Raw genomic sequence first — 26,778 nt, forward strand, 5'->3', positions numbered from 1 at the left:
ACTACAGCCTCACCCAGAGAACAAGCCACCATGAGAATGAGAACTCTTTCTCAGTACCTTCTCCAACTGCCTGGTCCGCTGAAGCTTGCACTTCTACTACAGAAATCCAGTGTATATATAGTTCCTTTGAGAACTTGACTCTAGAATTGCCCATGGTCAGAACAAGAAGAACACAATGTTATTCATGCATTTCAGAAATAACCAGAATGCAAGTCTCGGTCAAATGCCAGCAGGAAAGCTGTGCACGTCAGGACATCAAACTGATACGTAACAGACAACTCATCTGGCTAAATTGCCTAAAAAAAAAAAAAGTTCTGCAACATGTCTAGCATAAAGAGGCAGATTCATTTTTCACACGGATCCTAAGTATGTATATGCTTTTAGGTAGTTTTCAGGATGGGAAGAAACTCATGTTTTAGGGAATGTCATGAGCAACAACAAAATAATACTGACTGTGTGTGACAGAAAAAACTCTTGTAGAACTTCTAGTGAGAGCTTAGTGTGGTGAGGATTGCAGAAACCTGGCTAGTCACAGAGCAATTTCCTTGCAGGAAAAGGCTTTGATCTTGTCAGAAAAGAAGCTGTAAGCTGGGGTCCACCCAATGCCTGCATATCAAAAGACCAGTGGCCTCTGACACCACCAGACCGAACTCTCCCAGTGCAGCTGGACAACTCACAATTGCATCAGAGGAGTGTCTGAACACTTATCCATCTTGAAAAGATAGTGACAATCCCTGCAAGAGAGATTAGCAAAGGATTTTTCTCCAACATGTCATTCTTCTGCACCTTCAAAAACCTTTGTCCATATAAGCAAAAAATATGTTTATTCAGTCTGATGCAACTTAGGTCACAAAGGGAGCCATTCCTCTCTGAAGTGCTGGTCATGACAGGAGATCTGTGAAACACTATCAGAGTGCAGGTTTGGTCACCAAGAAAATATCAAGAATGGCCTGCAGAATTCCCCAAAATTCTCATGACTAGAAGAAATATACAAGTTAAATTCATTTTTCTGCTGCAATCCCTGGACAAATATTCCATCTTTTGAATAATTTGTCAAGATTTACATGCATTGTAGTATGCTCTTATGTGCCTGCAAGTAACTGATACTTTTCAAAATCTGTAAGGAAAAAAATACGCCTGATTTGTTCAAACGGGTTCAAATGACACCTTAAATGAAGCACATGCAGGTAGAAGAAAATTATAATATTATAATATTGTGAGATAACTCAACCCACGGGAGACTATACCAGAAAGTTCTAAGAGAGCAGAGAAGATGCTGAAAGTATTTCTGTATCTATAACAGAGCTACAAAGAGTAAATTAAAGTATTTTATTAATTTGTTAACATAAGAGTAAATACAAACAATTTATATTGATTCTTGAGTATACTGAGTACCTAATAGAACAATTCAGATTTATTATTCAGTTTAAAACCAATTAATGTTTCAGTTACATCACTTTTCCAGTTTAGAACAATCTAGTTTTAAAATATTCTTTCCACAGGGAATAGGTTAAATGAATTAATTTTCTGTTGATAGTCAGTGTTCAAAGATTCCATCTCTTCTTTCCTCAGATTAAAATCAAAAACCTGGTTTGGAGAAAAGAAAAAGTCACAAGAAAATTGCAAAGACTAAAGCACACATTTTTTCAGTAACAGTATTCTATAACTTAGATGGTCTGGTTTTAAGTCCTTGATATTGATAAATAATATTAATTAAATGGCCTTTTGTTTTAAGAGGCAATTGTAAAAGATTTACTATATTCATTTTTGTGAGAATCTGTACTTTATTTTTAGCTCACTTAGCTGAATATATTATTAGGAAAAGCTTAGGTCTGAAGGGAAAGAATTGAAGTAGTGACATGCAATAGTTTGCATGGATATCATTGTACCCAAAACTGTAACACACTTTAATATATGGAGCAATCATTAACAGGATGATAAAACTGCTTACATATATATAAATAAATATATATATATATATATATACATACATATATAAGTTCCTACTAGTAGTTCAGCTGCAGAATGCTCCTCAAAGGGCACTGGCTGGCCAAGCCACTATTAGGATCACACACATTCCTCTTGGGCACAGCAACTGAGACCTGCTCCAATCCGTCCGTGCCGTGCTCCTTTGAGCAGCACATCCCGCAACTCTGGCCACACCTACAGTGCCTTACAGAGGGCTACGTGTTACAACACTGGCAAATACAGTGTAAATACTCAACATTTTCTTTCAAGTGTCTAAGTATCTTACTGGAGGCTGCAGAAAGTTAAACAAACAAGGTACAGAAGAAGTCTCCTAACACAGCAACATAAAAAATTATCAGAAGGTTGGCTTATCTGTTCTTTTTACCCCATGCACAATAGCAAGAGGTGAGCTTCAAAGCTTTGGAAGGCAATGTGGAAAGAGTTAACTGCTTTGGATTCAATCAGTAGCAGCAAGAGCTACACCACCTTTACTCCATTTTCAAAAGCATGGGTTAACCACAGAGCTGTGAATATCATCCAGTTGGCTTGGCCTAGTAGATTTGCAAACTTAGAAGTATTACGGTTTATTTTCTACCCGTGCTACTCAGAAAATAATGCCTTGGAAGTCATGTTGGGGGGGACAAGTATGATAGAAACACTTCTGCAGCCTCATTAAAAAAATTCCTGAATATTCATTTTAAAAACCCATTTCCATCATCTTCCAATGAAACATTCTTAGGTGCCTTCATCTCCAATAATGTAAGAGATGAAAAACAAAAGGAAGCAAGAAAAATAGGAGAGGGACCTACTCAAAGTCAGGCAGGAAGCTACTTGGCTGCACAGAAAAATGGCCTCACCTTTTCCATTGATTTTTAGTTTATATTTTTCTTTTCCTTGTTTGTTTCAAGAGTTTCCTTCCATTAGGAGCCACAGAGCTCCCGCAAAGGCAGCTGACTGCATTTAGGTAGATAGCACTGATAAATTGCATCTTGTTTTAAGCAATGGTTTATCTCAACTGAAAAGGAGTGTCCCAATCAGTCACTACCATAAATGACATAATGATACGGAATAATTTAGTTTTCTGGTGTATTCCCTGATCCTATTGGCAAGATAATGAGTTACACAGATGAAATATATCTTAAAAAGGGTCACTGTAGAAAGGTGAATGAATTTTCTCTCTAGGAGAAGTTTGTTTTAGAGAAATAAGAAAAAGAGGAAAAATTTCAGCCCTGGGGAAGAATATGCATATAATTCCAAGAATTCACTTGAGGGATAAATTCTGAGTTTAAAACAAAGCAAAGTCTTAAAAAATGAACACCTCTAGGCTAACTGACCTAAGAAGAAATAAAATACAGAAATAAACTTTCTGGTTTTGTATGTCCAGCACTTTTATACCCTTTTGATCTTCTGTGTTCTGCGTCTCTTACCATAAATCAATCCTCCCTGTTACTCCTAAATCTTGTTAGTGTTCACTTGCCAATTTCTTATTGTCTTATTTCTTTGACCAATGTTGGGACTACTTTAGAAAGGTTTATTTAGATGAGGTGATGTGGGCTTCTTCTTCAGCAGCCTTTGCTTAAGAAGAAAAGTATCACTGCCAGAGTAATGCAAATGTAGTTGTAGATAGGAGCATAAAATATGAATCCATTGAGTCTGTCTTTCCTTCTGCAACCTGACCAAAACTAAGAGGACTTGCACAATGATTCTAAATTAACAAACATGATATAAAACCTGTGAATGCCACAGTCAAAGGAAGATCCTTCAGTGATCTATCCCAAGGCCACTGGAGATAACAGGGTTTTAGAGTCTCTTGGGCAATTATAGCTTCTGGCAGAAAATAATGGCTATAAGTGAGGCATAATGTGTAAAACTGCTCATCACACCTGGGAGAAAGATAGCTTGGGTCAGCTTCCTCCCAGCACTTAAAATCTTGTGTTGTCTCAAATTACACCTCACTTAGTACACAGCTAAAATTAAACTCTTCTATAGTTCTAAAAGGACTAATTGGCAGCAATGGAAATGCCAGGAAAGATTACAAAATAAAATAAAGAAAAAAAAAAAACTCACCAAAGAAAAAAGTCCTGAACCAACAGCAATTTGCCCTGAATGTAATCAGAAAAGTATGCCACAGCTGCTCCTTAAGAATGCTTTTTTAGTAATACTATTCCTGATTACTCCTCTCATTAATCAGTGAACTGCTTAGATACCATGACCTAGACTGAGAAAATAGTGGCACGCCTTCCTCGCAAAAGCAGGTGCAGACACCAAAAACATTGAAAAATCTCTTTGCCAGAAGGAACACTGAAATAAATTAATGAATTCAAAGTAATTCTCACAGTAGCCTAATGTCACCTATGTGGGGCATTAGCAAGAAGATCTGGTTTAATTCCAATTAGCTCAGAACAGGGAGGTGATCAGAGAATCAAGTGCAAAAACCCAAAAGTGTTCTAACAAGCACGGAGCTCTAGCCATGTAGCTAGTCCTAACTGACCCTGTTGTAATACTGGAGCTAGAATTTGCTAACCTACATAAAGATTTGGTTCCTTTGACACATCATTTATGTTGGAAGCAGTATGTTGATGTGATGTCTGTTTCTTTAGAGAGAACTAGAGGTGAAACTCCAACTTGTGTTTTGTAAATTCTTAGAAAGTCATCCCTGCCTAAAGCCGTATTTAGGGAATATCAGGCAGATGACTCACTTCTAGTCCTTGTTTTTACACTGCGAAGCTCAACAGCACAGTTTTAATTTTTTCTTCATATTGCTAAAGCATTGTTCTAGAAAGAGACTTTTCAAAAGCAGTATTAGCTGATAGCCACTGGTAGAAAGGTTTATTTCTGGACAATCTTTCCAACTTTCACTATGTCATTGCCACAGTTTTATGCAAAAGCTAAAAAAAAAAAAAAAAAGCCTAAAAATTACATCCGTTTTATAAATGAGCCTTACTGTTTGGAACTATGGAATCCCTCATCACAATAGCTGAGTAAGGTACAGAGCTGTTCTTAGACACCTAGAGTGGTATCCCCAGGTACTGGAGGCTCCCAGACTGCAGGCCATGCTTGAAACGAGAAAATAACCTTGCTCTGAAGATTGTGTGTATTTCTCAGAACACCACATGTTTGCAGGTATTAGTGAACAGCATTTCAAACATTATCTTGTTTTTCATACAAATGATTCTAGAGGCAAATCTAGACAAATTTTTGTGGACAAGTTTACCAGAAAGAACTAGACATTAATTCTGAGGAGCTGTTATCTAAAAGGTAAATTTGTCTAGATTTTAGCCAAGCTGTATAGAAGCTCTACACTAGGAGGACAAACAATGTGGGCTAGAATATGTGACTGCAGTAAGTAATTTCTTGATAAAAAGCTAAGGAGCTTTGTTTCACAATATGACTAAAGCAGAACAGCACTGGGAAAACTGCCTCAGGAAGTCCACACACAATATAAATCATAATCAGATTTTCCATACCTTTCTAGACACAGGAACTCCTAAAATATCAAACCAATGTGACTGCAAGTTGAATACTAAGCCAATAGATTCTGCAGGCATATTGCTCAAAACAGATCTGTGAGCTGCATTTATCCATATTCATCTCTCTGTAGTGATACCTATTTTATAAGAAAATCTGAGGAACAGTATAGTCTCTTAATGGGATTTCCTGAACAAACCCAAAATGAAATCTAAACAACTTCTCACAAAAAGCTACAAGAAGCTCACCCCAATTTCCAGTAGGTAATAACAAAGATGTCTTTTTGTCTCATGGAGCTTGCTGCTCATCTCTTGGACGTGCAAAGAGTTTATCTGGACCTGGACTTGTCTGGAAAGATTTCTACTTTGATTTATGTACAGGCTAGTAACTAATATGCATAGAACTCTGAGTCAATGCCATAGTAATGCTGTGATATGCATAAAACCTTTTTGGTGATGTTCAGATATTGTGTATTGCAATGAGATTATATTTTTGATGGAGATTTGCAGTACATTGTACAACATAAATACTGTTATGATAATGGCAGAACCATTTTTATTCATCCAGCTTTTTCTTTATATTTTGTATCTCTCTTATGAAGTACTTGAAAAATTATTTCATACCCAACACCTGTATTGCACACTAACAGGTAGCACTTTTGCCCTACATTTTTCATGGAATACCTCTCCATTTGAATTAAACAGCCCGATGCAGGGTCTGTGGTATAAATAGGAGTCTTTGTATGGACTTCAGTGAACTGAGGAACAGAATTTGAGATGGAAATATAAACTCTCTCTGTACAGAAGCGCTGCCCTCAAAAATATCTTTTGTTAACATTGTTGCCAATGTTAAACATTTCAAATCAGTGATAATTACAAGCAAACATCACTATCTTGATTAGATTGTTACTGTAACCTTCCATGAATTGAAATTACATGGTGTGACTCACTGATCCCTGCGAAAGCAAAAACAGCTCAAACCTTGATTCACACAATAGAAGTTGGATCCCAGGAAACATGTCTCCCATCATGCATTCCATTCAGAATTTCAACATCATCTTCTGCTATTGTAAAATCAAATACCTGTGGGAATACATATATAGTCACCATCATGAACACAGAGAAAATCAACAAACTGATACATATTCTAGTGTTTAACTGACTAAGATTCACTTAAATGTGAGGCCCAATTTTTATATATTTTTTGTTCGAAAAATTCTTCTCATATTTTGTCATAAAAAAATGCTCTATCAAGCTGACAGGCTCCATTGAGTCTTTTGCTACTTTAGTGACTCATTTTTATTTGCAGACTATGTTAAGATGATTTTGTAGCACATTGGCCTCAGGCAAGGATGCAGGACAAGGGGAATACCAAAGCTGTTTTTGACAGCACTCTCTATTGTCACTGCCACAGGTAGGTAAAGGAATACCCTGACTGCAATCTCTTTGGAAGAATGAGCTCAGTATTTCACTTACATCCCAATGTTCAGTTTAGAGTGTTACAGTTCTCTTTCTCAGAACTTCAGAAAAAAGAGAAGGTATCAGGACATTCACAAAGCTAACAAGCCAAAGACTGTCTTCTCTATGACTCTAGTTTGACAAAACTCTCACAAATCGGCTAAATACAGAAACAGTGCTACAGTGCCTCCGTACTAACTCCAACTTGAAAGCAATCACCTGTCTTCAAACACAGGTTCTTACAGCCACTGCTTTCTCCTGTGGCCACACCTGCCATGTGAACCATGGTGTGAGTGCTCTCTTAGCAGGTGGTCTATTGAGACATTATCATCAGGAAATTGCTTCTGTTCTCTTTGTCAGAGCTCTGTGCTCAATAAAAAGACTCTGTGGAGTCTGAACTGTAGCCAAATGAGCTCCTCCCATCTTACATTATCCAGCAACCACTCTTCTGGAATGATTCTTGTATTCAAATCTCAGTGCTCTCTCAAGCTTTTTAAGCTTAAGCCAGTCATATAAACCCTATGTATTATATACTGAGGGTTTAATGAGGACCAACTTCACCAGAAGTGATAGAGAGGCCAACACAGAAACATGAGGGAAACAAGGGAGATGTGATGAACAACACTCAATTGACTGTGCCAGTTCCTTCCACTCTCCATCTTAAGAGTTTTAAGTTTGGATGTAACAGTCCCTCAGTTGTGTGAATTGGTGATGCCATAGAGTTAACTCTGTAAAAAGTGAAATTAACCTGGATTTTAAATATTATATATAATATATATATATATATATTAATATAGGGAAAATAAAAGTATAAGGAAGGATTTTTAAACTGGTTTTGTTCTCTGATCTGGTTCCCAGTACACTACCACAAGCAGCTGTGCTTGTTCCACAGAAGGCAGTGTGTATTTCAGAATAAACAATCAACAGCAGGAGCTGTATAAACAGGCATGGCCACCAGCAGAAATACTCATTACATGTATATTGATTCACACCTCCACACACACAGAAGAATATAAAAAGCAGACAGAAGTTTCCTGTCTTCTTGCAAAGTTTCTTCCAGATTTGCTGTAGCAGTTCATATCTCTATGATATTTTTGGAAATCAGTTGTGGTTTTGCCTACCCTAAAGAGAGAAGAATTTCAGACCAGAGAAATAGAGAGACAAACCAAGTAATGAATTAAAACTATTTGGTATTAAAATGAAATTTTAAAAAGGTGCAGGGGAGAAATCACACTGCCAATTCTCATTCATTCCCACTTTTCTTTGTCCAGCCCCTTCATGCTGGAAGCTTTTCTGCACATTGAGTAGAAGGAGAAGGTAGGGGAAGAGTCAGCTTTGGCAGGACTGTGATTTCCTTAGAAGGTCGTCATGTCAGAGTTATCCCCAAGTGAGTTTTAAAGCTTCCATAAATTGTTATGCATAGCATCCAAATTCCTTCCATTTGACCTGTGCACCTATCACAAAAAGAATGTAACCATAACCAGATTAGGATGTCCTACAACTATACAAGTAATAAATAGAACTGATAATTACAAAAATCAACTACAAAAGGTCTTCTATGGATTTTTCTTTAAACACAGTGATTAGCTCTTCAGGTCTTTTCTGATATTTGGGAGTTATAGTTTTTTCCTACGTTGGGGTCATTTCATGTTACCATCATTTGCCAAACTTGACTGAGTTACCCCAGTACATTCCTTCCTGGGAAGGAAAATGGGAAAGCAAACCAAAATATTAAAAATTCTTACTCGGATGTTAGTCAGACTTGAGTGCATAACCAAATCTTACCTTGCAGTTTTCCTCTATCCGTTCTGCCTTTGTTGACTTTGGAATAGTGACAATCCCATTCTGAAAAGAATTATGTTTCTCATCACTAAAATCTGCAGATTTTAAGAAAATTGTCTATCTTCAAACCATTACAAGAAATTCCTCACATATTCTGAATATTTACTTTCATCTTCTGGGGGACACTGAGATTTCTCTATGCCATTTGCAACTGCAGTTATATACACTGTGTTGATTTCCAACACATTATATGGTGTGTATCAACTCAATACACTATTTCATTGCTTAGTACTTCATATTGAATGACATAAATGGAATGATGAGGGGTACTGCTTGTAACATTAACTTTGGAAACATCTCTTGTTGGTGGCTTATTCTCTACAACCAGATTATTTCAAATAAATAATATTTGAAATAGTGGCATGATTTGTGCACTACATTCTCAATTTCCAGCACAGACATCAGTTCTCACAATATCAACATATAAAGCAGAAATACCTTCTGTATAAATTCTGTTTTGATGCACAAACCCCAAACTACTTGCCTTTTTTTCCTGAGAAAGGAGACACGTTTTTATTACCACCCTCCATTACCTGTATGCTCCAGCGTATGCAAATCTGTGCTGGAGTTCTGCCATATTTCTTTGCCAGCTGAATGACTGCAGGATGAGTGAGTGCTTCACCTTTGGCTAAAGGACAGTAGCCTTCAAAAACAATATCTCTGCTCCTACAATAATCAACCAGCTCCTGAGGTCTTTGGAAAGGGTGATATTCAACCTTAGATAAATAGAAATAAACTTTTAGTAAAAGCCCTGAGAGTACACTTTGTAGAAAATATCAATGAAATTCTTCTCTTGTTTTAAAAATAGAACATGCATTAAGTCATTGTTTCTGGGAAGTAGATGTAAGGTATCAGTTTTAGAAGACAGATGAAGAGTACTAATCATGTATTTTACCAGTAATTGGCACAACAGTTAACTATATCTTATGTTTCCCTCAGAAACAAGGTGCAGTTGTCTGCCTGAGCTGCAGCTGGACTTTCACTACTGCTCTGTTTTTAAGAAATATATACAAATGCACAGCAGAAGTCAGCATCAGGTCATTTTCATTGGTGCTCTGAGATAACTCTCCCTTCCCCAAATCGATGTCCTTTCCTGTTTCTTTACTAATGATTATTTCTAATGATCTTTGAATTGCCCAAGTGAGGGGAGGGGGCTGTGCAGGGGCTGGGTTTGCAAGAAACCAACCAGAACAATTTGCTTAGGGTGAGGACCTGACCTTGGAAACAAAGTCTGTTGGCAAGGGTTGCACATGGCAAATCCTGTGTTCAGTGGTGTCACCATCAGCTTGTGCAGGGAAGCAGACATGCTGTGGAATGACGTGTGAAGGAGACCCTTTGTAGGAAGGAAGATCATAAATTTCCAAGAACCAGTTAAAAGAGGAAAAGTAATAAGCTACAAAGACACAGTAGTTGGGAGAAAAAGAAGTTATTAGACACTCATGATTTCAGAGGAGAGACATACTCTGGCATGTAGCTAAAGCCAGAAAAGAAACTCTATAATGTTCCTTAATAAGCTATTTAAATAAATATTTCACAGTCTATTCATTGTAAGAAGCATACATTACTCTGCATTTAGATCAAAGTGGGTAATGTTTTCTTTTACAAAATACAAAATCATGTGATGCATTTTTGTCACTGGTCATCAGCATTGTTCCAGGGATTGAACTCTTACGCATTTTGAAAAAAAATACTCTTCTGAGCAATTACCTCAATACATGGAATCTGGAAAATTTCTTCTGCCTCTAAGAGGACAAATGAATATTTCCTGTTTCTCATCTTTAGTACATGTTGTCTTTTCAGACAACAATAGTCAGGAACAATAGGCTGGCAGTCATTCAACATGAGCTAAGAAAAAACTGTGCCCCTGGAAGGCTGGGCTGAGTCAGCCTAAAGCTGCTATGATCTAAATTACTAGGTGGACTTGGGAACAAGGTTCAAGCAGCAGACATCCATGTCTTCAACCTTTGATGTTTCTTGACCTTTGAGTACCCTTTGTATTTCATGTTTATATGTGTAAGAGCAGTGCTTAGGTCACACAGTTATTCACTTGTTTGCAACTAAGCTGGACATGAAATAGTCTCATTGTGTCTACACAAAACTACAAGGGGAGAAATGGAAGAACAAGCAGAGTGTATTATTAGATTATTACAAGAGCAATAAGCAATTTTAGCAGATCTTCTTTACAGTAAGTATAGCAAATAGAGTAGCTCAGAAAATATTAAATAAAGAATGATGTATTTAGGATCAAATGATGAAAAATCTGCAGTGCCTCTATGGCATCATGTGACTTATTCAGCATCTATTACTAATTAAACTGCACGTAGAATTTACCTACTGTTCTAGTAAGATTCTAGGCAGCACAGTTCCAGGTTACATCAGAAGTGTTTAAATCAAGAGCAGTATGCTGAGATATCACCTGCCTGCTTCACAAGCAGAATACACAGCAACAACTATTGTCCACCTGAAAAGATCATACTTTGTGCCTTTCAGTGAATCTAGAGACTCCCGCATTTTGTGAATTGAATTTTGACACATGCAGTTTTGTGTTGGTAGAAGCAAGTATTTTTCTTCTTAAATATATTACTAAAATAATCAAATGCATCAAATAAAATATGCACTTTTGAATTTAATTTATTTTTAATGAAAAAATTCTGGAAGGTTCTAGCAGCAGCTGAATGCAAAGCACTAGGATCCTGAGCCACAAGAGGCATAAGGTGAGTGGTCAACATTTGCTTCCCCTCAAAATAACAATTCTTGCTTCCTGTCTTGCCCCACCCTTGCTATTTTCGTCACCAGACTTTTCTCAGGCGAGGGCTGTCACATGATGGCAGAGGAAGATCTCAATCTTTTCAGGCACTCTACCCTGATTGATTGGCATGTAAAAACCAGCATCTGTTTAATAGAACAGTATGCAGTTCACATTACAGAACTTCACAGCTGCTACATGCTCAGCCACAGGGAACATCCAGCTAAAGCACTGTGTTTTTTACAACAGTTATAGCAAGTGGGGAAAAGTTGAGCCTAATAACAACCCTGATACATGGTCCTAGAAGGTCATACCTCAGATGATGGTGCACAGAGGCCTTAATCTTTCCACCCTGCTGTGGTCCTTTTCATGTGATAAAGTTTCTACACATCTGGAATTCAGTAATTTTCTCAATGGGAATACTGTCTTCCCATTTTTTCTCTTTAAGAAACTGAAATACTGAAAACACTGAAAGTCTATGAATATTTTCTATATAGAGGAACAGTTTAGGTGAGTTTATGCACAAAGGGGTTGTTTTCTGACGTCTCATATGAATTTCTAACTTGTACAGATTTACACAACAGAGCTCAATATAAATGGCAACATAACCAAGTCTCTCTGAGGTCATTACACAGTAATTCACACTTCTCCAGGACCGGAAAAATATTGATGAACACTCCTACATGGAATTCATAGTGGAACAGTTTATATTTGGGTTCAGCACATCACTTTAGTAAATGAAACATATATCTTTATTAAATATTTATAAAATATATTTTTTCCTGTAGTGAGTGACAGGGCTATGAGCCTTCAGAGAGACTTCAAAGTTGAGCATAAATCCAAACTTCCTACTGCCAAGTTAATTACAAAACTCTGGCACATAAACTTGGAACTTCTAATTTGTAAGTTTCACTCTACATGATGCTAGAATAAAGTACTTACCAGTACTTTTAATTGTACATTGAAATTTTAAAAGGTTCTTGCTTAAAAATAAATAACTTAGCAATACCATATTCTTGAAAAGACAGGCCTTTCCTACTTTTTTAAAAGACACGATGATACCGTCTTTTTCACCAGGAACTCAGAATGAAGGGAAGTACTTAAAACTTGGTTTTTAAAACAAGAATTGCTTATTTCTCCTGCCTTCCTACTTTCTCTTCTTCACAGAAAAAACCCAACTTTCAATTTTAATATCATAAAGGGACTGTTGTAATGGTAAGAACACCGTGAACTCCAAAAGGGAAGTATTTTTGCTCCACTTATTTCTTCAATATTTAGACTTTGTATACAATGACTATTTGCAAATGTTTTATATTTTTCTAAGTCCATTGAAACAGTACACTATTTTATGCATAAATATAGTAAAAAACCTGTACTATAAATTGTGGACAGTGAAATAAGAACTCAGTAGAGCATTTCCAGTCCCAATTTGAATTTAGAAATTCATTATTTATTTGATGGTACTTAAGTAATCTTACCATCAGACTCAGTAACTCTTCAACACTAGGCAAAAAACAGAATACATACTTTTTTGAGGATAAGCTGAAGTATGGTTTATAAAATTCCTTTAACTCTAAAAAAGTATAACTTAATGCTATAAAAGAACTGTTTAAGGTGGAGCACTTGTCAATGGTGTGGGTAATTCACTGTTGATTTTTGCTTTCAATTCAGAATGATTCTGTGTACCACCTCAAAGAAATGATTAGCAAGGGTCCTCTCCTACCCCTCAGTATCACCACCACTTCAACTTCTCATCTCCTCTTTTCTAGCCTCAGGAAGGGAGTTTTGTCAAATAGCACCAGGAAACAGCTTGTCTCCATGCATGAACACCATTGAAAAAGTACTACTGGAAACATTTTGACACTGTGGGTAAGAGGAAATTTCAAAACAAAATCACCATTTCTTCCTTGCAGTGCTTTAGTAGAACACTGAAAAGCTACTATTACTTAACAGGCAGTAACATTTAATGCTGACCTCTAGTAAGTCTTCATAGATGTGTATCGAAGATGTTTCTTGAACCTTGTTTAAATTCACCAATTATTAAACAGTCATAAACCTGCCCACTTTAACATACATTTATTTCAACAGCTAATTTCGAATCACTGAATTTAAATATTTTATATGGTTTTATGCTATTTTAACATTAATTAATTGTCCTTTAGTAATCTTTAGCATAGTGGACAGCTAAAATCAGAGTTGTTTGGTTCTGATAGTCATACTCTGAGCAAGCCTTGTATGGCTGTTAATGACATTAAACCACAAACAGCTGCCAGAAATCCTGACCACCTGTACAAAGGGGAAAAGCATGTGCCTGCACTCCATCCATTCCAGTTCCCACATCCCTGTCAGCATACACACACTTTCTCTGGCAGGAGGTGGAAGGAATGGGAGCATGAACTTCCAGCACAGCTGTAGGCAGAAACCTGCAACAAGGGAACATTTGTCGAGCGTCCTGGCAGCCTGCCGGTATGTAGGTGGCCGTCCTAGATCTGCCTAGGGCAGCAAAACAAATTCTGCCAGGACTATCGCAGCACCTGCCTAAACGAGGAGTTCACTGAACTTACGTGGAATAGGAAATGAGGGGGGAGCAAGGGAAGGGCACCCTTACATGGATATATAATTAACTGAGGCTTTCAGTGTTGCTTACAGGAACTACAGTTTTTGAACATACGCTTTCCAAAAACTGGTTCTCTCTGAAGATGCTAAATGTTCTGTGATTCTTGAATTTTATTTCTAAACTGTTTTATCATCAAAAAACTGTCACAGGGACCAGTCATTTGTGTCTTGTACCCAGACACAAACAAGTAGCCTGGTAGAAACTGGGTGGGGGAAATACGAGGAAGGACTTCCCTACCCTTCGGGTCATCTTCCTGAATGGTTTTCAATATGTAAATAGAAATGAAAAAAGAAATTGTATGACTAAGGAAATAGTTTGGGTGTTGCCTTTCATGCATAGGAGAGGGGAGGAGGTTGCTAACCAAAAAAACCAAAGTAAGAACCCAAACCCAGATACTTCAAATACATGTATGCACTCACCTGATTAACATGTGGAGTAATCACACAGTCCTCCTTTAGTTGTTCAAGATGGCTGATAAGAAAATTGCTTACACCAATTGATTTACACAAACCTAAAGAAAAATAGAAAAGAAAAAGTTTTGGGACAATCCTAACTACTTGGGTGGATTATTTGAAAAATATCACTTTCAAGAGACAAAATTATTTCTCAGATCATTTCTGTAGAGCAAAATACCACAAAGAAACACAGAAAAACAGCAGTGAAATCTAGTTTGACAGTGTTATCTGAGAGCATGGTTCTGTCACAGTCACATTAGGAAATCATTTTATAATCTAAACACACTGGAAACTCCCCAGTGTATAAAAACTCCAGGCTAAATTCTGGGAAAGGCTGATGTAGTATAAGCAAAGAACAATTGGACTCCACCAGAATGAAAAGAAGGAAATGGTGTTCCAAGCAGCTTGCCAAAACTAAAGGAAAGTAGAACATTTGCTGAAGACTAATAAGGTGTAAGCAATACAACCCAAGGACACGCAGCCCAAATGAACCATGTCATACTGCTTATTTTCTGTTAGATCATTCCAAGATGTTACGTAAAACTCTGTCTAAAATCTTCAATTTAATGAGCAGTAGCTAGCAAGAACATGAAGCTTAAAAATGTAGCTAGATTTCTCAGCTCCTGTTGACAAGCAAATGAAATCAAATGGGACCTTGGTGAAATGAAGTCTGTTTTTTAAATAAACCTCAAGTGTGCATGCATGTCTACAAATTAAGAGCTGACAGGCCAGAAATCAGATGTCTTCCTTCAAACCTCAGATATGATAAGGGCCAACTCCCAGTCTTGGCCTGCCACCACCCCTCAGTCCTGACTTGCCTGGGATAGTTTGGTCCTTCTGCTTTGCTAAGCACAGCTGGCAAGGCAGCAGCTGGGGCTAGGCTAGGAGGGGTCTCCTTAGGCTGTGCACTCCGGACCATGGCTCAGACTAATTTCTTCAGTATGTGAACTTTGTCTGGATTGATTTGAGCTGCATTTCAGTTTGTAATGCTACAGATGGAAAGTCTGTCTCTGTATGTGAACACAGAAGTCTGATCACTGTTGTTAATCCAGATTTGAGCAGACCAATCCTTTAAGATGCACAGACGTGTGTATCTATATACAAAAAAAAGAAATTACATTTTGCTAGTCCTTTGTGAAATTCTGAAAGTGAAGTTACAGCTTACTGCTAATTCATATAAACAGATTGTTAAAGTCCTAAAAAATAAAATCAGCTTTCACATATTTTAGCAGCATAAGCTAAAACATAAACTGCAGCAAAAAAACCTCCACACATACTATCACTTTTTAATGCAGTTTCTTTTGTGGAATACCAAAAGAAGAAAAAATATATTAACAAATAAAATGCCAGACGTCTTTCCCTTACAGAAATTATCATTGTTCAAGATGTATAACATAATTAGGTTAAAATCTGCACTATAGTGATTAACATAATTTGTATGTAATCTGCCAGAAGGAGCAAAAGCTGAGCTTTTGACAAACAACCCTGGAGTGTCAACACTAATAAATCATTATGCCACAGCAGTCAGTTGCTACACAGAAAAACATGGTTTTAACACAATGGTGAACCCAAATATTATACACTATTGTTGAAAGCTAAGGAGTTACAAAATCATGCCATTATTGCCCTTGAAGAACAAAGCTTTCATTTCAGGTTGAAATGAAACAAAATTCAGTCACAGACATGAAATAGTACATTTCCATGAAAAGCTTCAAATTTTTCCCCCTACAGTATACTCTAAGATATTTTGCTTCTAGCATATTTCTCACAGGAGACTTTGAAGTCTGTTCCATCATGTTAGATTTCCCATCAAGAAATTTCAGGTCAGTTATGTTTTGCAATAAAAGCCATCTAAACAATTTCTACTAAAATCAGTATTATAGCATTCATGTGTTTAGAATGGTGTCTCACAGAGAAAGCTTAATTCAAAACTGCCAAGAAAGTAAACATTTTCCCAGAAAACAGAGAAATAATTAGAATTTCAGTGATTTTATAGAACCAGTATTTTCTTAAGGGAATACACTTAAAACAATTTACTTTCATTAAATACACATACTTGGTTTTGGTGAAGTTAGAACTCTTCATTTCAACTCCATTGCTTTGGTGTTATTTACAGTTTAATATATGACAGTTAAAGTGTTTGGACTTTTGCATTAATTTACAATATATAATACAAAAAATAATAAAACAATTGTACACTCTAACTGTATTAAAAATTTTATTTCAATCCATGGTGGAAACTCAAATACATAATACTGGAAAATTGAGCTTAAATTTGAACAATCACTCAAAGGATTCTACTGTAGAGAACTGCTTCCATTTGCCTGATGGAAGATTAAAACAGTTGCTCTGCATTGTCTAAATCTCTGAAAGACTGCCTTTAAGAAGAAGATTATACAGAATTACTTCCATATTTACATCTTCTGGATTAATTCCTAATAATGAAGATTTAAGAAAAGATGGATAAGAAACAGAAGGTCTGGTTAGCTCCTGGGCTTTATCTGACAGATTGACACTTGTGACTATGTCTATCAAACAAGATCCATGAAATCATATCAACAGCAGAAATAAAAAACATGCACATTAAGAAACTTGTGTAAAATGGTCCTGACTCATTGCTTTGAAACAACCTGGCAGATGCAGGGGACACATTTCCTTATATTTCCTCTCTCGTGGAACACCAACAGAGGTAAGTTCCCCAGAACTCCTGACATGGGTCTCAAATACACCAGAATGCTCTTGAAAATGGGGGCAGGCTTTTTATTTTTTGTTGTTCCAATTTAATACCTGTTTAGAATGCTTAAAATCACATTTCAGACAATTTAGGCACAATGGATGTTGTTACAACTCTTGTGATTGCAGGTGGTTTTAAAGTCCATACTTTTTAACTTAACCATTTTAACTAATCCTGAAGTTCAGGTTTTCTGAGATAAAATATATTGCAATATATTATCTATAATCCCTCTAGAAAGTACCCTTAAAATACACATTTTTACTGTCTTATTTACAAACTCACAGAGCTTTGACTCAGGGAGAGAAAGCATCCTTCTTATCTGCTTGAGGAAATGATTGGCCTGGCCCCTGTGAAGCAGATTTTGAGAAAGTGCCAGGTGCAATAAACAAAGAGTTTGCAATTCCCCACTAGCTCCCAAAGGCTCCTGTTATATCTTCTGAGGCTTTGTTCTGTTCCTTGCGACTCTGACTTCACAGGCCCAAAGAAAAGCATAGGAACACTGGTTCTTTTATGCATGCTAAAAACTGACTGACCACAATGCTGGAAAAGAAAATTTCATCCAGCTTTGAAAGCCTATCATGAAACTCTGCAAGACACATCCGAAAACATATGGACAAAATAACAGTTGATTCGAATGGGGGAAAAAGTAAGGATCTTTTCTATTCTACACAAAAAAAACTTGGTCCCCACCACATTGGTACATTTCATCACACTGTATTTCTCCCAGCTACTGTGAAGCACTACATCATGCTAATGGACTGGTTTGCAATATAGTTGAGTATTAAACTTACAGTATTTTGCATTGCAAGTTAGAGAACAATTGGGTATTTTTATCTTCACTCTGTATAATACCAAATTATACAAAGTTTGATGGGCACTGTTAGTCTTGCAACAGAAAAGCATAAATATACTGTCTTGGCACCAAAACAGTGTTTTAGTACAATAGTGAGCCTTATCTTTCTCCAGCACTACTACAGACTTTTATCAAACTCCCAAATACCCTCTGGAATATTAAATGTGCAAAGTTTAGATCAAAAAGATTTTGTAAATTACAAAACTGGATACCGGGTGTGTGGAGCCCGTTTTCCTCCCCCTCCCTGCTGCTCCACATGAGTCAGAGCAACAGAGAATTCCCACGTCGAGTGAACAGTGCCCATTCTGTTGTATCTTCTATTCAGGCCACAGAATAAAAACACGAATGGATCTACTTTTCACAACAGGTCAACAGCAGTCACTGTATCTTTATTAACGAAGGTTGCTCAGGTTGGAAAGGTCCACACTCTGTCTGACACGCACACTGGGTGTAAATTGCACTACTCATACAAACCATACAAGATTTGATTTCAGCATAACTTGCTAAATCAAAGCTGTAGGCTGAGAGTGCCCCACATGCAGACTGAAAGCCAAAGCCTTGATAAATAAAGCAGACTACTCTTAGACAGAATCAATGAGGAATTAACTTCTAAATCTGTGAAACAGCACGTGTTCCCACAGCACTGGCTAAAACACAGACACCAGAAGGCTAAGTGCCCCTCTCTGAGACACACAGGAAGACTGTGGCAAAACTGCAAATACACAAATCGTACTTCTGTTGATATATTTTATATATTAGTAAAGGCCTGTATGCACAAACCAGCCTTTGAAATAAGTTGTGATATTAAAGGCTAAAGCCCTTGAAACCTTCCTGCAGAAGAGAGAGTAAAGCAAAACAATATCCTTGTGTGTAAGAGAAAAAATGTAAACTGTGTGTGTTAGCCAATAGTAGCTTGCTCTGCCCACAGACCCTGAAAAACCCTATAAAAGGTGTGCTAAAGATAGAAATAAACTGCGTTCACAATTACTTCTGTGAAGAGTGGTGAATAGCTGGCGGAGCTCTCAATATACTTTCTCCTCCAATGGATTTCTTTTTAGCCTATTCTCTGCCACAGTAGAGGTGCTTGTCTGCAATTGTGTGACCATTACTCCTGCTACACATCACCTGTGAATCATGATCAACTGTGAGGACTAGAGGAGAACAGCCATGAGTAGGAGTCCAGTTGTTAACTTCCTGACTGAAAACTCATTACAAGTAGGCAGTTTCCACAACAGTTAAATGGCTAACTAAAGGGCATAATGCAGCATAGTACTGGCTTAATGCACATTGCCTCTGATCCTGGCTGTTCATTCTAACTGCTTCAATGAAATGTTATTTTAGTTATGTTGACATATTTTTATCCTTACAGCTGACATTACAAATCAGACCAGATAAAAAAACTCAATCCATTACATGGGACAAAATCAATCTCACCATACCTTAATTCACTAATGCCACTGCACACTGTGATGTGAAAATGTGACCAAAATTATCAGCAGCTCAGCTACCTGTCTAGAGGCTAATAAAATATGTACCCCTAAAAGTAGCACTTTTAAAGTATTACAGACAGCACATACTAAGATTCTAAATAGTTTGTTCCCCCTATAACCATGATGGCAGAGTTTCCTGAACTGGAATACTTTTTGGAGTTTTGTATCAGAGAAAATAATGATTCTCAAGTGGTATGAATAACAGCAACCTAACTAATGTTAATAAATCAGTACAGATTTAAAATAGTTAAAAATCTAAGGCTTTACTTCAACATAAGCAAAACAGATAAATTATGCCTTTTCCACAAATCGTGTACATTATTTATTGAGAAAAAAAAGTTACTTTGGACAAGGACTTTCCTTTGAAAGATATTTCAACACTGCCTTCTTCACAAGAGTTCTTATATTCACACTGGGACCTGTTGGCACATCTGTGTGGGTACACAACTCTGAACATCTGCTTTAAATCTTTTTGCTTAGCTTGCTTAGTTACAGTTTTGACAAAAAGGATTCACTTGCTAGCAGAAAAGGCATAAACCATACACTACAATAAGTCATGAAACAAAGTCTTCTGAAGGTTTATTTTTTACACTTAGAATTTCCCATTAAATCCTTGACATGAAGAAAGAAAAATGAGCAAACCATAGAGCACAGACATTACTGCAAGTTTAGCTTCATTCTCACTTTTACATCTGCACCAAAAGAACTTTTCCTATGGTAATTTCTTATTTTTAAATAAGATATTAAAATTATGAAGGTTTCTGTATGATCTTTAACATAAATATGTGCAACATTTTTTTTCCATGTCTTTATTGCTGTCTTATCTGCTGAAGAGGGTGTGGTGCAAAACCAAAATCCTCACCGATCTGCAACCACCTCCCCATGAAAACACATCTCTGAACTGTGCTTCTCATAATAACAACCCACAAGACATCCTCATTTATGCAGCCAGAATATTATCAACGTGAAAAAGAACCGTTTCTAGGCAAATAAGTTATGTGCTTTTGCTTATTAAAACTTCAGTGCAATTTATGAACATTCACATCTGACTTCTACCACCATAAACACACTTGAGGCAAACATTTTGTGGAGCTATAATGCAAGTTCGAATTGTCAGGTGTTCATCATATAGACTTAAAGCAGAATATGTCACCTAGCAAAGGATGTGCTAGAAATATGTGCCACCTGCACAAAAACTGTATTTGGTTCACTGAACCTTTTTGCCTCCTACTTTTAAGAACAGATAGAAAATGGAGGAAGAAAATATGATGACTGAACTGATCTACACCAAACAATGAAGATGGTAAGAATATTAAGGTGGATTAGATATATCCTCTCACTTGGAATTTTAAAAAAACAACTTTTTTGCAAGAAAAAAGTTACATGACTTTAATTACTGGGCTAAACAATTTCTGTTACTTTATGAGATTCTCTTCAAATCACACACATAATCATAACATAAACATATGTCAAGACACATCAAGGAATTTCTGATGCAAGTAAGAATACTTTGTGTTATGCATAAGCTGCACTGCTAAACATTAAAAAGATAAGCAAACAATTCTAGTAAAATGGCTGTAAGTTCTAGTGGGATCTGAACCCACAACAACCACCACAGTATACTCTTGCCAACTTCAGGCAAAAGCCCTGGCTGGAAGCCCTCATTCTTCCCAGCATTTTTAGACAGAGGGACGAGTAATCATGTGCATATGTGTATGAAAAGCTTGCTGAGATGATGAGCTAGCCACAATGCCAAAATCAAGGTCATCAAAGACACTGCTTATGGAAAGGGTCACTTTGCTAGGAACAGCCCAATTACCAGTGAGCACATACAGTGACTGTTCTCCATGTCAGAGCAGTTTGCCACCCTGCTTTCATCTGCCAGCCGACAAATGCCTATACAAGAATGTTGCTGTCAAAGGAATACATGACTCAATGTATGTATCTTGGAATGGACTCTGTAGGCAGCCTGGCCTCTGCTCTGAGGTACTGGAGAAGATAATTCCACAAAAGGACAATTTTGAGACCACAAAAATTTAAACCATAGCCTTGATATTACAAGTATTCTAGTTGATTTCAGCTGTTACAACAGAAATAACCAGTTATTATGCACAAATGTCTCACTGACCAAGTTTTAGAAATTTTTTCCTCCCTTTTCCCTAGCACTGTTTTTTCCATGACTCTATAAAGGAAAACACAAATGCAGACTATTGAACAAAGACACAGGTCTAGAATTCTCTACCTCTCAGCACTGCAGTAAAGATAGTCTTCTTCACTCTGACTGTGACCTGAGTAATCTGGCTCCTGTGAAACAGCTCCAATGAAACTGGCGCAGATTAAAAAGTCAGAGAAGATAACAATAATAAAAAAAGAATTTAACAGCTTTTAAATAAACTAATTATTAAAACTATGTTTTTCTGAGGTAGTAGAAGTCAGTTTAGCAACAAGATATTTTCTGCTATGAATAGAGAGCTATCAGTTAGGTCTATCAGAAGTCTCACAGGATTTTTTAATGGCAGTTTTTAGTTAAGGTAAACACTATCCTAAATTCCATTCCAACTCCTTTGTTTTATATTTTCAGGTACCTACTAAAATTCTAAAACCAGTAAAGAAACTAATTCTTCTTTGCCATTCACTTGTTTTTAACTCCCAACATTAAGAAGTTGCAATGGCTGATCCGTAGAAGCTCCTCAAGAGGCTGTTCATTAAAGAAATCTGATCACTGGGGCTGACTACCAAGACCAGGTGCAGAATTCTGATCCCTGAGCTACTGAGCTACTGTAAGAGTTGGCACAATTCCCTCTGGAGGCAAGGTCAGGCCTAAATGCATGCACATCCCAGGGTCTGAAGACTTATGTTAGACTGTAAGACAAAACAGAAATCTCTGCACTGAATTCTTTCTTAATCAGCACATGAAGGTCTCACGAATAAAGCAGTGCTATAATTCATCACTATGAGAAACAAGCATTCTAATAATTTCTGTATGATTTGGGGAAATGTGCATGAAATTTGTCTGTTTGATTAATGATATGGAATGATACAACTGCTATAGGTTTGGATACCACCATAAATACCTACCTACCTAAATATCTATCTACCTTTGCTGACCAAAACTCTATCACATTTTTTCCTGGAAAAACATTAATGTAAACCAGCGAATTTAATGACTTGGCTCTGTCTATACTTTAGAAATACTACAAAAACAGACTAAAAGTATAATCTTGCCTTTGTAGCAAAGAGAAGTTAGAGGGTATAAAAATACAAATTTTAGATTAAAGTGGGAAAAATGCTGGTAGAACATTTAATAGACTCTAAGAAACTACTGAAGGATTCAGCCAGGAGAAAAGATAAGTATGTTTAGCAAAAGACTTGCTAGCTCAAGTGCAAACCAGAAAGACACAGGACCATGTCCCAGACACAATTCAGAAGGATTAAAATACCTGAAGAAGTAAAACTTCCAGGGTGTGTTATTTTAACACAGATAATTAATACAGTGTGTCATAGTGTTACAGTAAAAGACAACACTGACTTTAGAATCCCTAGGAGTGTTTTTGGGTAAGCTCTCATATCTGCCATGGCACCCCTGAGGATTCTGGGAAATTGTTCTTAACCTGAAGTGCAATCTTGAGATAGCTGCTCAACTGCCTTAGGCAGCTGAACAGTGGATTCAAGCACAGGGGAGAGTGCTAAAACATGAAACCTTCTTTCAAGTGCTCCTAAGACTCCAGCCTTGGGGCAGTAACCACATTCCAGTTAGTTTCCAAATCATGCTGGATCCAAGCAGTGCAGTCCAAAACTTCAGTATGGTGAGCAATAAATTGGAAAGGGTAACCAGATCCCTACAAACACTATTCAGATTATCATTTTAAATAATTCATAATTCCAGTTCATATCATATCGGGACAAAAGAGTCTTTCACAAAATGCTAACCTCAAATCCCTATTGATGAAATAAAAAATCAGCGGTAAGCCAGAGAGGCGATTTTTCAGTGATAGTAAAGGATCTCTCTCATCACTTGAAACTACTACTTTCTATTTATGATAATATTCTGATGTTACAGCTCAACTCCAAACCTGCATTAGCAGTACATATAAGTAGCGTTACTAAGCAGCTACAGATTATGAAACAGTAAACTTAAATATCAACCACACATCTCAATGAAAGCACATCAATTCCACAAGTTCAATGGTACCTGCTGCCTTCAAATAGCAACAACCCTGCAGCAATAGAGCCTCTGCAGCCAGAGGTACTTGGGAGTTGATGAAAATCAGAATCAGTATAGTATGAGTTCTGTTTAATTCTTTATGCAAGTTTTCTGCTTCCTAAAATATTTATTTTAATAATTCTGAAGAATATTCAGATTTTAAAAAATTGTTGCACAAAGTTTATATTATCTGGGGACATGGTCTTATAAATCAGTGCACACTGACCTGGATTGGGCAGAGACCCAGAAGCTCTGTCTATCCTCAGATAGGAAGACACTTGAGGCCAGAGCCCTGCAAGGCATGATACGACAGCCCTGTGTCCCAGCAGCTCTGTGTGGGCTCTCCGATGAACCTGAATCAATCTTTGGAGACATAACTTAAAAAAAATCCTCTCCAAGCTTTGAATATAGATGGAGTTGGTATTTTGCTTGTGTCAGCTGTTGGCCAATGTGACCAATCTAAAAGTTAATATAATCGCTAAAAAAAAAAACTCCATTAAATACTTTTACAGTCTTGAGTACTAGGAGTTTATTTACTCTCTTTCTAGTGTAATTGAAAATAATAATAGATAATTAATCATTTACAGTACTTTAAAATAATGTTTCCTGCCCCAGGTAGATAGAATTTTGCAGAATAAATACTAACCTGGATTTAAATTGAAGAATGAGATTTACAAATAACTGCATTCAAACTATCTGTGAATACAGAGAAGTGATTAAAGAAATTTTTGGTAATTTCAGCCAGATCAAAGACTTATGTCAATACTGACATCTTTTAATCCTCTTGCATGACTTTTGCAGACAGTTCCACAACACCGATTTTCTTTCTACAGAGGACAGTTCTTATTGTCTCTGCACTTTCAGATGCTCTTCAGGATGGACACAGCTAGCTACCAAACCCACTACCAAGCTGAATAATTTCAATATTACCTTTGTGAATTGATTTCAGAAGGAAATTAGTTGTTTAAAATGTCAATCTTTGAATGTGAAGCATTTAGTTTATATTATTTTCCAGAATAAACATTTCCCTCCAAAAAAAGTAACAGAATTCCAAACACGAACCAATGACTACCTGAACTAAACTAATGTCAAGTTCAGAGAAGACAAAGAACTCCCTTGCTCATAGAACTTGTAATTTTTTCCCCTAATCAATGAAGATTTTATTATTTTCCTCAAGTAAGGATTTTGACCAAATCCTACATTTAATTCAAACCAAGGCTACCATGTTGCTCACGTAACACATAGCAAGTCACAAAGATATGCAGCAAGTGTTTAATCTTCAGTGGAAAATCTAGTGGTTAACCATGCAAACATATTATTTAACATTTTGCTCAGGAATCATTGCATTTCTAACTCCAGAGTGGTTAACATCTGCATGTCGTTTCAGGAACACATAGTTATGGTCAGGACATCCACAGTCTATATCCCCTAAAGCAAAAGCGTAGCAGTTAAGGTTCTAAGGCACTTGACTCAACCAGACCATTACATTTTCCTTCCCCTGTAAATGATCTGAGGTAATTTCGACAACCAGAGCTGGAAAATTTATCCTCAGCTAAAGAAATCATGAGTCTACAGAATGCTTAAATTCAGAAAAAGACTGAGAGTAGCAACATGGCAATTGAAAAACACACATTGGATACCAATACTGAAGTAATGCAACCACAGGAAAAATAAATCTAGCATGAGATGTCTTTAAAGAGGTATCATGCATAGGGACAAAGATCAAAAGCAATTTTCCCCTATGTTTGTGAGGACAGCAATAGTATTTCCAGTGACTCATTAAAAGACCACTGAATTGCTTATAGTCTTTTCCATTAGGAAGATACAGAGAAAGAAAGATCCTGTATGACACCCATAGGATAAGAGTAATAATAGAATGTGAAAATATAACCTGTTTGCAGCAAATTAGGACGGCATATCTAGGCACAAATGGCATGCAGTAACTTAAACACGCCTCAAAAAAACCCTTCACAGTGGAAACATGAAATGCATTGTGGAATAATCCATCTTTGGATGTAAGTGCTATTCATGCTTTGAAATACTAGGTCAGTGAAGCACTTCTTTAAAAATTGAATGTTGTAATGTCTTACGTGGTAGAAAACACTTCTAGCAATTTATGCCCAAAATGAAAAGAACAAAAGATGTACAAAGATAATTCACTTCTGTGTTTGCAGAGGCACAGCAAAAGTAAACAAAGGATTGCAGTGTAAGAGGCTCTGAGAAAGCTGGTAGTGACACAGAGCCTGTAACTGCCTTTGTACAACTCCCCTGCTACAAGCACTTAGCTTCAGTAGCGCTGGGTCAGTGGACAGATTGCTTTACCCAAGAAGTCTTCTCCCCACCTGTGGAACTTCTCTGAAGCTTTAAACAGGGAGGTCCACATGGCCCAAGAATGGCATGACAGGATCTTCTCTCACATCATTTCTAATAATTCGGCATACTTCAGGAGCAAAATCCTCCTCTTAAATCTACAGTCTACTCTTCCTATAGCTATGAACATAAACGGAAGTTTGCTGTGCACTGAAAACAAAAGTGAGTTATCCAAACTTGAGAGAGTAGCTCCATTCTTTGAAAATTCTTCCCGAAAGTTAGTACCAAAGAATCTGCAGTTGAGTATTTGTTCCTTATTTAGCCATTTTATTTTGTTAACTTTTAAAACACAAACGCAGTTATAAAATAGCACAACTTATGATAAATTGGAAAATGGTACTCTTCAATTATAAAAAAAAATCTAATGGAGACAAAACTTGGCATGATTTATACTTAAAGAGGATGTTATTACAAATATGTTCTGTAGTATTCAATGGTGTTCTGTGGTGGCATAGAGATTTCAATGAATCATTAGATTTCCTCAGGAATATCATTATTGATCTCATGGACAGAATCTGACAACACATTATTTACAAGCAGGACCCAATTAATAATGCCGCAGTTTTCAAAGAGA

At 36.9% G+C, this 26,778-nt stretch overlaps 1 protein-coding gene across 1 annotated transcript in view; it reads right to left on the minus strand.

The window, feature by feature from the left end:
- Positions 1–1,326: 1,326 nt before the first annotated feature.
- Positions 1,327–26,778, minus strand: part of LOC131581212 (uncharacterized oxidoreductase ZK1290.5-like) — a 45,224-nt gene continuing 19,772 nt past the window's right edge. The window contains exons 4-8 of the mRNA XM_058843243.1: positions 14,518–14,609; positions 9,269–9,451; positions 8,679–8,738; positions 6,417–6,518; positions 1,327–1,587 (exon numbers count right to left, since the gene is read on the minus strand). Coding sequence (XP_058699226.1) covers positions 6,423–6,518; positions 8,679–8,738; positions 9,269–9,451; positions 14,518–14,609 — 431 coding nt within the window. The 3' untranslated portion in view covers positions 1,327–1,587; positions 6,417–6,422. The remainder of the gene's footprint in view (positions 1,588–6,416; positions 6,519–8,678; positions 8,739–9,268; positions 9,452–14,517; positions 14,610–26,778) is intronic.

The sequence above is a fragment of the Poecile atricapillus genome, chromosome 7, assembly GCF_030490865.1.
Source record: "Poecile atricapillus isolate bPoeAtr1 chromosome 7, bPoeAtr1.hap1, whole genome shotgun sequence".
Taxonomy (NCBI): domain Eukaryota; kingdom Metazoa; phylum Chordata; class Aves; order Passeriformes; family Paridae; genus Poecile; species Poecile atricapillus.